This window comes from Cynocephalus volans, chromosome 13 (assembly GCF_027409185.1).
Source record: "Cynocephalus volans isolate mCynVol1 chromosome 13, mCynVol1.pri, whole genome shotgun sequence".
NCBI classification, from domain to species: Eukaryota; Metazoa; Chordata; class Mammalia; order Dermoptera; family Cynocephalidae; genus Cynocephalus; species Cynocephalus volans.
The window spans coordinates 27,760,301-27,772,692 of record NC_084472.1 but is presented as its reverse complement, the minus strand read 5'-3'; the positions used below and the strand labels follow the sequence as shown (position 1 = coordinate 27,772,692).

At 37.7% G+C, this 12,392-nt stretch overlaps 1 protein-coding gene across 1 annotated transcript in view; it reads right to left on the bottom strand.

Annotated features, from left to right (window-relative positions):
- Window positions 1-2,298: 2,298 nt before the first annotated feature.
- The window catches only part of DSG2 (desmoglein 2), a 35,626-nt gene continuing 25,532 nt past the window's right edge, over window positions 2,299-12,392 (bottom strand). The window contains exons 11-14 of the mRNA XM_063077426.1: window positions 9,852-10,079; window positions 7,889-8,010; window positions 6,401-6,736; window positions 2,299-3,765 (exon numbers count right to left, since the gene is read on the bottom strand). Of these exons, the coding sequence (XP_062933496.1) occupies window positions 2,743-3,765; window positions 6,401-6,736; window positions 7,889-8,010; window positions 9,852-10,079 (1,709 nt within the window). The 3' untranslated portion in view covers window positions 2,299-2,742. The remainder of the gene's footprint in view (window positions 3,766-6,400; window positions 6,737-7,888; window positions 8,011-9,851; window positions 10,080-12,392) is intronic.

Sequence of the window (12,392 nt, the reverse complement as noted above, 5' to 3'; positions counted from 1 at the left end):
CTTCCATTTTCTGTCTATAAATACCACCTGCCATGATTGCAGCTCCTTGCTCCCAAACCTCTTCTGGTCCAATCTTGTGAATTGTCTTTGCTCAATTAAACTTGGTTAAATTTAAGTTTTTCTTTTAACCATATAAAAACCCAAGTTCTAACCACCTCTTTGAGTTACTCATCCCTGATTTTCTTCCATGTACATATGAGATATACATGTTAATAGACTTCTGTATGCTTTTCTCCTTTGTCTGTTCTGTTACAAAGCCCCAAGCTGAGAACCTAGAAGGGTAGAAGGAAAAGATTCCTTTCTTCCCCTATAGCAGCAATTCTGATCTTTTCCCTTGTAAACTATGACAAGCAATTAAAACAGCCTCTCAAACACTGGTAGAAATGATTTCATCTCTTTGGGTCAGATGTGCCAGCCTCCTCCAGCCAAATACAACAGGTTCCTCTGGTGTTACTTTCTGGGCAGAGAACGACATTTCAGTTCCTTAGGAACAAGGTTGCCAGAGTTGGCAAATAAAAATACAGGGTACCCAGTTAGATTTGAATATCAGATAAACAACAGATTTTTTTTTTTTTACTATGGGACATACACTAAAAAACTACTCATTGTTTATCTAAAATTCAAATTTAACTGGGCTGTCTAGTATTCTACCATACATAGGAAGACGACCAATGCTCTTCCAAAGAGGCTGGTCTGGTGGCTAGAAGCAGATCTAATTAAATAACGAAGTCCAATAAGCACCTGCCTTTAGGGTACTCTCTCCTCCGAAACTCAGCTAGATTGCTTGCAAAATATGATATAGCAATAAAAAGATATGGGGAAAAGGGTAGTCTTTTTATTTAAATATTTTATGATGATACACATACAAATATAATCTTCCAAAAAACAAAATGTAAAAAATAATGCAAATCACCTTTTCAAGAACAAAGAAAACCATTTAGAAAATGAAATGTGATTATGCTATATACAAGAGACATTAAGTTTTTAAGCATGCCCAAGGATTGGAAGCTTAAGACCAAGTTTTGTTTGTTGTGAGTATGAAGATCATGTTTACATTTTCACACAGTAGTGATACTCCTGTTGCATATTTGGAAAAATACAACTAAGTCTAAAAAAAAAAAACCAATAAGGCAATTACTAAGTAGAGAGTAAAAAAATTCTAGATCATAGAATGACCTCCACCTTAGCCATGGACTTATAATGTCTAAAAATATTTGCCTTTATCTATCTATATACTGTCAGCAGGAGCAAACTGTATAAAATCCTTTGCATAACAATTCATGTCAACAATATTTTAAAAAATGTCTACAAAAGTAAATTTTTAAAGTTTCATTTCCCTAGCAAAATATCTTAAAAGTTAAGAAATTAGTCTTTAAAAATTATGAAAATTTTGTGCAGGAAATATTTCTATAAATTATTACTGATATGCACATATATAAGGGTACTTCAAAAAGTTCACGAAAAATGGAATTAAAAAATATGTATCTTTCCTCGAACTTTCTGAAACCCTTGTGTTTTGAAATATGAGTGTTTCTAGGAGTAATAAAATACATCTCTTTAGAAGCCAAACAACCCAAATAACTTGTAAAAAAGAAAGGCAAGGATGTTGTGCGAAATCAGGACTATTATTTGAGGTTTTTATAATATGATATTTACTGCTCATATACTAAATCATGACCAGCCAATGACTTTGAGACATCAGAAAAAGATCATTTCAAACTCATAATTACAGAAATATAGGGTCTTTTGATATTTTTGGCAACTGTAGTTAAAAGAATGGTTTGTAAAATTCAGTTTAATTCCACAAATATTTATATGGCACCCATTAAAGGCATTGAGGATATACAGCAGTAAAATAGGTATGGCTCCTCAAACAGTAAGGACTACAGCTGGCTAATTTACCTGCACTAAGTTGCAGCTGTTTAGAAATGTACCCTGAGTTTTTGTTTTTTTTTAAATAAGCATATTAATACTACAAAAAGTAAAATTATTTTATATTTATAAATTTTGTCCTGGATTATTCAATTAAATTTGAAGTATTCAAGATTTTCATGACTGTTGAGAGACAAGAAGGTATAACGCTATTTTTAAGACCATGCAACAAGCAAGTGGATGTGCATGCGCACACACCCCCCCACCAGACACACACACACACAGTCATGTGCACAGAAACATACAATATGTCTTCTTACCCTGTCAATCTTCCAAAATTTATTCCATCTTACAGATTAAAAGGGATCCAGTCTTAAGGAAAACAAACAACAAAACTGATTGCCCATACTGTGCATGTATCTTTGGAAAATGAGTTGTTGATAATCTGCTAGGTACAGTACAGTATGGAATACAGAACACCAATGTTGAATGTTAATATGGTTTGCAAAGAGACCCAATCAGTTCCCTGGTTTGCGCTACTGGATGGCTGATGAACTGGATACTCTATGTTAATTTGGTAAATTCTGAAAAGCCAGATTTACTCTCTATCTTTTGTAGATATTGTTTGCATAACTCACTAAAAGGCACTTAAGAAACAGCATCATCACTCTGTGTCCTCAGTAAATCATGGAGCATTTGTGAAATACACTCCCAGAAGCAGAGACAGCGTGGCTTATCAGTGACTGAGAATTATAAGATTAATATGCACATCTGTATGCATGCCTGTAAGGCTCATGAAAAGCAGGTATGTTGAAAGCATGCAGTCAGTCACTGCTGTAGACTCTGGGTCAGTTTGTGGCTGACTGCTGTTTAGGAGGAAGAATGCTGCATGGTGCTATGCTTGGTGATTCTGGTAGAAGATGTAGTTATGGTAGCATTAGAAGGACCAAATTCCTCTAAACCTACATTTGGCAGAGGGCCAGAGACTGCAGCTCCAGAAACCATGGTTTTTGTAGCCTTCATAGAGGTTTCAGTGGGAATTTGGTAACTGGATTGCAGAGTGGACATAGGTGTTAGCACTCTTTCGGTTACTGTCACATTCTGTCCTACTGCTGCACTGGGCAGAGCCACAGTGGGCTGCATATTGGAGCTGGGGGCAAGGAAGCTCTCTCTTTCCTGCACCATAACATAATGTGCATCTTGCAGATGCTGAGTGCCTTCCAGAGGATTTGATATACCCCCATTAGGCTGTATTACTCTTTCAGTAACCATGACATTACCTTGAGTAGCATAATGTGGATCTACCAAGGTAGAAGCCGGTGCATATACTCTCTCTGTCACGATAAGGCTCTGCGGCTGTTTAGGATCCAGGATTACAGTGCTTGGTGGCAGAGTGGAGCCTGTGGCATAGGAGGTTTCTGTCACTACAATATTACCAGAAGCCAATGGGTTAGGAAGAGATGTAGCTACCTTTTGACCCTGCCTAGAAGATACAGATCTTTCAGTGACTATTTCCTGAGTTACTGTCTCTGCATTTGCTTCATGCAAGGGTTTTTGAACTTGAAAGCTACTGCCAGATGAGTAGGTATTGTCTGAATTAACCACAGTTTGCTCATAGAGTGAATGTGAAGCTGTGTTCCTACTTGTTTCTGCGACAGGTTTTTGCCTCTGCTCAATTTCCATACTGGTATCTATTTTTTGACCCAAGCAAACTTCAGCGAGTGTCTTAAACTTAAGTCCTAAATCATCCAAGAAGCGGTCATCTAGATCTCCTTCAATAAAACTGCAACAGCCGATAGAACCATGCAGAGAATTCGTTTCTTCTTGAGAATAAACCAGAAGGCAATCTTTGGTTGTGTGAATGTCATCATCTTCCGCGTAAGAAGCTGCTTTCTACAATGGAAATAGAAAGAGACAAATAATTAGCACCACAAATTTATTTAAAAACTCTGTATTCCTGTTCAAAATTCACAACCTGAATCTGATTACCAGGAAACATCAGAGAAACACAAATTGAGAGATAACCCACAACACGACTGGCCTCTATTCTTCATAAATAATAATATCATGAAAAACAAAGAAAGGCAAAGGGGATTGTTTTAAATTAAAGGAGACTAAAGGGTCATGAAAACTAAATGAAATACAGGATCCTGGACAGAAAAACAATTGCTATAAAAGACATGATGGTGATAACTGGCTAACTTAAAATATGGACTGTGTTAATGCTAAGTTTCTCAATTTGTTAACTGTACTGTGGTAATGAAAGAGGAAGTGCGTGTATGTGTGTGTATGCAACAGAGAGAAAGAGGCAGAGAGACAGGATGGAAAAGCAAATAGCAAATGTGGCAAAATGTTAATAATTAGGTGATCTGGGTAAAGAGTATACAGGAGTTCCAAGTTTATACTACTGTTGTAAAATTTCTGAAAACTTTGAAATTATTTCTAAATAAAAAGTTAGTACATACACATGTAACCAGGACTCACTTGAGCAAATTAGAGAGAAGGAAATATATCAAAATAAAGCAAATGGGGCACAAGAATTGAGCTTGGCAGTGGGACAGAAATGGGACAAGTGGTTTTCCTTGACACTGACCATATCCCCGTTAAGCTAATACTCGGGGGTGGGTAGAGCATAGTATTAAAGAAGGAAGAGTGGAAAGGAGCAGAAAGTGGGAAAGCACTCTAGTAATTTGCAAATTTAGAAGAGAAGGGACAGAAATAAACTGCCTTCCTCAATGGAAACCCCTCCCTCAATCCTCTCAAGTGCCCCTCAGCTGCCTAACACTCCAACTCTGCCCATCCCCATGGGGACACGGGAGCCTTGTGCTCAAGAAAGTCACCCAGTCCTGCTCCTCCCCCCAATTATCCTTACTATGTCTGTAAGATCTGTAGTAATGTTCTTTATTTCATTTCTGATATTGATGACTTGTGTCTACTTCCTTTATGTCCTAATTAATCTTGTGAAGAGGTTTCCAGTTTTCCTGATCTGTTTACATGATCAGCTTTCGGTTTCAGTGCTTTTTCCCCCCTATTTTTGGTTTTAGTATTTCATTGATTTCTTTGCTAAAATTCATTATTACCTTAGTTCACTTGCGTTGGGTTTAATTTGCTCTTCTTTCAATAACTTTTTAGGATGGAAGCTAAGTTCATTAATTTGAGACCCATCTTCTAATAAAACCATTTTTGCTACAACTTTATAAATTTTGATGAAGAGTGGTCTGATTGTCAGTCAGTTCAAAATGTTTTCCAATTGCTCCTGTTATTTTATTTACTTATATTTTACCCATGGGTTGTTTAGAAATGTGTAATTTACAAATATTTGGGTATACTATATTTTAGATATCTGTTTTTTATTTCTAGTTTAATTTTTTGTTGTCAAAGTAATTGTATGACTGCACTTCTTTTAAATTTATTTAAATATATTTTATGTCTCAGAATATAGCCTATATCGAAAAGAACGTGTATTCTGCTTTTATTGCATCGTGTTCTGTCAATGCCAATTGGATCCATTCAGTAGACAGTACTATGTCTTCTATATCTTTACTGATTTTGTCTACTTGTTCTTTCAATTACTGACAGAAAAGATTGAGCCTTCCAACTATAATTATGGATTTATCTAATTTCCTTTAGTTCTATCAGTTTTTGCTTCAAGTATCTGAATTTCTTTTATTAGGTACTGACATATTTAGGAGTGTTAGGCCACCTAACAAATTGACCCTTTTTCCATTATGAAATAAATATCCCTGATTGTTCCTGGGAATAATGCTTGTTCTGAAATGTATTTTGTCTCTTTGCAACACTTTTATCTTCAGTCCTGCTTCTAATTTCTAATTCTAGGCATGAGCTTCCTTACTGCAACTGATCACCTTTCTTGCAACTTTCCTAAACATTTCTTGTGAACTCCCTTCATAGCAAAGACAAGAGTTCTCATATAGAAGGTAAAATTTAAATGGACTTACTAGATTGTGTTTTTTAGGTCACATAATCTCTGCCCCTCCCTACTGGACTCATCCCTATCAAGCATGCTCCTGCAGAGGGATTGCACTTTCTGACCACTGCCATCTGGCTTGGTCATGTGACCTGCTATGGTCCAGGAAAGGTGAGTATAAAACAGTGGAGCCTTTCAGAGCCACTGTCTGGTTCTGCTACTGCTCACTTCCCAGGACTACAAGGATGACAGCTTCCCAGGTACAGTCTGCTCTTTCGGCATGCATCTTGGAATCAAGACAACATGGAACAGGGTAGAGCTGAACTGACTGGCAAAAATATGAATGTAAGTGAGAAATAAGCCTTTGTGAGACTGAAATTGTAGGGTTGTTTGTTATCACACCATAATTTAGCTAACACTCACAAATTCAATGGGTTACATTTCTCTTTCCTAATTGCCTATAAGCATTCTCTAAAAAACAAAGAAAGAAAGAAACAAAACCCAAAGTCTCATTTAGATCCAAGACAATGATTACCCTAATGATACCACATTCACATACAAATTTTTTTTCTTCCCCCATACGTAAAAACCAATCCTTACATCAGTGAAATAACTTCTTAAGAACTCTTCGTTCACTGCAGCAGCAGCTGCTCGAGCTCCGGCCATATCTCTGGAAGCCCCGGTGGCTCGTGTGGTCCTTAGGGTTTCAGTGACCGTGGTGGCTCCTGCTGCCCCTGCCATCTGGGTGGCCCCACCAGAAAGAAGGCTTTTGTGTTCTTCCCATCTTGTGTCCGCCTCAGACATCTCATGTTGTACCCTGGTAAAGGAAGCAGAGCTACTTCCTTTCATGGCGGCTCCCTTGGTTATGGCACCTCCTACCCCGTTTCTTACAGCTAGATTCTCCCCATGGTCCATGGCCAGGAGTGTTGGCACCACCTGTGAGAGCAGATACAGTGGAGAACTGAGTCACACGGCTGGAGGATCAGTACAGCTGGGAGAAGGGTCTGAGCTAAGTGGACCTAGGAAGGGATAAGCTATTTTTCTGCAGAGGCAAATTAGGGAAAGTATTTTGGGCTGAATAACTTCTATTTGAATCTTGTGAAGATCTCCATGCTACTTTCTTATTTCTTAGCTGGTATGAAACCTAAGGAGAAAACAAAAACCAAACATTCGAGATGGTCTCATATACTGGAACCAATGGCAACTTTCCTCTAGAGTTTGATGCCTTCTTCTATGGTTACAGAACACTTAATTTTATTTTTAGCTGGAAACATGGCCACCTGAAATAAAGACTCTATTTCCAAGCCTGTACTGTTACCAGGAATGGCCACCTGACTAAGTTCTGGTCCATGTGAATCAAGCAGAAACGGCGTGTGTGCAACTTCCAGAGTGTGCATAAGGAGCGGTTCTTTACCTTTCTCCCATCTGCTGGTGGGAATATGGGGACAGTAGTGATCGTGTGGAGCATGAACACAGCATGGGAATGGAACTCAGCCATGGGGGAGCAACGAGAAAGGAGGAGCTTGGGGCCACGTTGTGGAGGAATCATCATGTTGACCTTGGACTGCCCCCAATTACGTTTAAGCCACTGTTGAGTTCTCTGACACATGATGCTAAATCATATCCTATTAGAAATGGCAGATGGTGATGAACGACCCAGGGAGAAGATGCAATAGAGAGACCAGGGGAGATGGCTATTAAATAATTAGGAAAGGGGATTTTCAACATTTTACAACTATCGTGGGGGTTGTCCATTTACCTGTGCCGACCCTACGTATTGAGGGGAATGGAAACGGAGCAGTGTCTGGTCATGAAAGATTGCCCATTTAATATCAGGACAAAAATTTCCATCCTAAATGCCCACACACACTTGCTCTCCCTGACCTTGCTCTACATTCTCTGTAACACAGGACATGTTCCAGTGGAGTAAAACATGTTGTTGTTTGAACGCTTTGTTTGACAAAGGCATGGAAGTGTGAATCTGTAATGACCACTTTATCACTCATGACCAAAATGTTAGGGACACTTCCCAATGCCCCTTTAAAATCAGAAAAGAAGGCAAGTTACACTGATATCTGATGCACTGACCTTGTCTTCAGGTGGTGCCCCTTCATTATTCCAAGGGTGCAGCATCTCTATAGTACCAGGTATGGGGGTAAAGCCTTTGGCGCCCTCTCCACAGTGGCATATCAGCAGTAAAAGTGGTACAACTGTGCAGAAACAAAATTGAGTACAGGGAGGGTTAATCCTGACATATGTCTGAATTTATATTGCATAATTGTGGAATTTGCATATCACTTCCCAGAGTTCAGTCTTCACTTATTTACAGCCCTATTTTTCTATTTTTCTTTCCTTCACCCTGATCCAACTTCACCAAGCTTATTTTGGGTGAGCTACACCAAAGCCTGAAGGCAGGATGACAAGTCTCACAGATTCAAAGGCCAAGTTCACAGCAAAGAGTCTGTCTGTGGTTACTGATTAGAATACCCGGACTGGATTAGACAGTATACAAATCATCACAACCAATTTAAGGATTAATTTTTTTTAAAACCACTGTCCGAATTTTTTTTTTGTTTTTTTAAGTTTGCTGTCTGAACAAATTATATGCAGTATAAAGACTAAAAGCTCCTAAGAGCAGAAAAATTTCAATATATTCAAATATTCTAAAAAACTGAAATTGCTATAATACTTTACCCTGAAGTATTATTTTGTACAAGACATGACTCTCTGAGGTCCCAATTAACCTCTGAATTAGCTAAGTTGTATTTTCTAACATGATTCTACATTAAAAACCCTTAGGACATATGTGACATTTCATCTATAATTCAATAGAACTTCCGAGCTCCCTCCTTAAAGTTTATTCTACCTTAAGGAGGAAGTAAAGGAGGTCCAATGGTGGACCCCTGGTCAGTGCAGTAAAGAATTAACCATACCCGCAAGCAATCCACCCAAATTCGCTTTTATTCCCATTTGGCAGCTTCCAATGATGAATCAACTACACCCTAGATTCCTCTTTATGTAGAATAGTTAACAGCACAGTAACTCTAGCTACTGTGATTAATAAAAAGATTAAAGTTACCCAGTGGCAATTCAACAAATATCAATCTGGTGTCTGTCAAGTGTCATGAGCCACATGCTACATGATGCTCCAGTGAATCCTGGGTAAAAGATGTGGTCCCAACTCCAGTACCGACTCACAAACTTGGTGAGCTAAGTCATTTAACATTATGTGTCTGCTTTTTTACATATAAAATGGAGATAATGGGATAAAAGTACACTGTAAACTACTGAGTGCTGTGTATTCAACAGAACATCGACTAATGGCTTTAACAGCTCCTCCTGTGTCAGAGGTAGGCTGCCTCAGAGGTCAAGTTCAGAGGTCAAGTGGCGTGGTATTCCATGTGACCCTAGATTGCAGTTCTTTATTCTTTCATGGGAAGAAACCTCAGGTCTTTGGAGGACAGGCAGGGAAGGCAGGACTGGTTGAAAATGTCATTGTATGGAGGCACAGAAGTGCTCAGAGGGTCTGGCTACTGTGGTGCCAAGCAGGGGTCCTGGAGAGGCGGAGCTCTCACAAGTTGAACGTACAAAGCAAGGACCAATTGAAATAAGCTGAGTTTGTAAAATAACCTTGTATCCCTAATCCAAAGTCATGCAACAAATCTTTTCTAACAGCCTACTTGGTGAAGACACTGTTCCGGGCACCAGGCCCCAGGCACCAGGAACAGAGCAGTGAAAAGCAGACAACATCCCGCCCTCCCAGGGCTATCACAATGGGGACAGCAACAAGGTTCATGCCAAAAGATTGTTGAAGAGCACACATAACCTCAGTTATTTAAATCAAAAAGTGATATATTTTAGAAAACCATTCTGGAGTCCTACAATAAGCTTTGGTGACTGTATCAATCATCAATTACCATTTCCCTCTTCACCCTCAAAAGTGTTTCAGTGTGGTTACAGAATACTGCAAAGAAATCAATGACCACCATAGCAGCAAATCACTAGTGCACTTCAATTACAAGAGCTAAAGAGTGGCTTTTAAAAGACCTACGGAGCAAGAGCAGAAGGGCCAAAATCATTAGCGCAATCGCTGCGGGTCCCAGGCCGACATGAGAATCATGAAGCGCTTCCACGCAGCCACTGCCGTCCAGACACTCACAGACCGTGAGCTTAAGGATCTGCTTTTCAGGGCAGCTGAAGCCTTGATTATCAGAAATCAGGAACTGAACCTCACTACTCCCAAGCTTTTGTTCACTTTGTTGCAGCAGCACACTGGTACCTATCAGGGTAGGAGGCAGGAGAAAACAAAACTATAAGTGATTACCAAGGAAGGGGAAAAATTAAATCACAGAAATGTTCTTTAACGACTGATAATATTTAGCTCATTAAAAGCTTTATTCTTAACTTCTCAGCAAATTAATGCTGTGTGCTTGTTAAAATTCACCCATAGACCTGGAATATGCAATTTAAATAGCAAAGGATCAGATATAGACACCTTACTTTTATGATGATTACTTTTAACAAATGTGTGTGGTCTGCCGAACGCTAGGAACTGTTATATGTGCTGAGAATACGGTGACAAACAAATGGTAAGTTAAATAAATTTCTTTTGAACGGACTTTATTTTACTACTTCTTAAAAAGACTTTACTAAGGCACTTTTCAAGCACAGACAATAATAGCAAGAAGAGGCTAACTCCCATGGTACCCATCCCCAGCTTTAATAATTTTCAAAAATGAGCCAATTGTCTTTTATCTAGTCCCCTTCTTTTTGTTCCCAGCATATTATAAATTCAAATTTTGAAAAATTTCAAACCTACAGAAAAGTTGAAAGAATATTACAGTGAATATCGATATACCCTTCACTAATTGTTTACATTTTACAGTAATACTTTCTCTCTCTCCACACACTTTTTTCCCCTAACTTTTTCTGAACTATTTCAAGGTAAGTTACAGATAGCATGGCATTCTTAAGCATATACCTTGTGAGCCTAAGGGACATTTGTACTCTTACAAAATTTATGATTGGTATATCAATACAATATATACTATATATATCTAATATATATCATATACAAATTTTTCAATTGTAATAATGTCCTTTACAGTTTTTTTCCCTCTCTTTTTCTGATCCTGGAACCAATCAAGGATCATGCACAATACACTTGGTTATTATTTTAGTCTCTATTAATCTAGAACAGTCCCACCCTCTCTTTTGGCCTTTTAAGACCTTAACATTTTTGAAGGTCACTTACTTCAAAGGAGGCTCCACAGTTTGAATTTGTCTGATGGTTCCCTCATGACTGAACTCAGGTTGGACATTTTTTGGTAAGAATATGACACAGGAAGTACTGTGTAAATGACCTCATTTTATTTTCTAAGAATGTGATTAATGATCATTTAAAAATTTTTCTTTCATATGAATAAAACTAATTCCCAGTTTTCACATGAATAAAAATAATGATCAGTTAAAATAGCTTAAAACTTTTCTAATATATATATAGAAAATTTATTTAAAAGCAATTTACTTGCAAGACATGATGGAGAATGCATAGATAAAAATAATTTTGGTTTTATTTTTATTTATTTTTTTAAGTAAGAAATAGCTTCTTAAAGTTCCAAATTCTATGGAATTTGCTCTCTCTGGCTAGAAATATACTTTTAAAATTGTCTCTAAAGCTCTGGGAAAGCAAGGAAAGGATCTAATCATTCATTTCAGGAAAACATGGCCTGGAAGAATACAACCAAATTCATGATGAGCTCTTAGGAGGTAAATGGGGAGGTAAGGATGGGTCTTACGAGGGGCACAAAGGAATTTCCATTATATCAGTTATCATTAAAAAAAAAAAAAAGAGGTCTGACTCAAATATGACAAATCGTTAATATTCTTTTAAATCTTGGTGGTAGGTATAAAGCTGTCTGACTTACTAGTCTCTAAAATTTTCTGTATTTAAAATTTTTCCCAGATAAATAAAAATAAAAATAGATTGTGACCTTAGGAAAGTCCTTAAAACTCTTTGTGTCTTTGTTTCCTCATCTGGAAAATGTTGACAACCATAATACAAAACTTCTAGGGTTGTTCATATAAGAGAATTGCTTAGAACAATGTCTGGCATATCTCAAACACCATGTGTTGCTTAGATAAAATAAGGAAGTCTTGGAATCCCAGCACATTCAATGAAAAACATATTTATATATCGTAGTCAAAGAAAGGCAAACTCCAATCAAACATTCAGACTCATTGGGAGGTTCAGACTTCTGTGAGTACAGATTGAGATGCTTTTCAAGTTTTGAGACCTGTAACCTAATTATCATAACAAGAATCATCTCATCGGGATGTCTGCCCCAGGGCTCATGTCAGCTGAAAACCTGATCTTAAGGAACCTCATCAGTTTACTAACTGTCAACCTTTCTGAAGAAGCATCTTGAATTAATGAAGGGCAGAGCTTAACTGTCTTCTTCGAATGAATGAATAAACCCTAAGAAGATTTGGAATTAAATATAAGAATATTTAAGTAAATTACAGACATAGTTTTAAGATTTTTGTATTGTAAGGAATTTATTAGTACTTGTTATTTTATATACTTGTAATA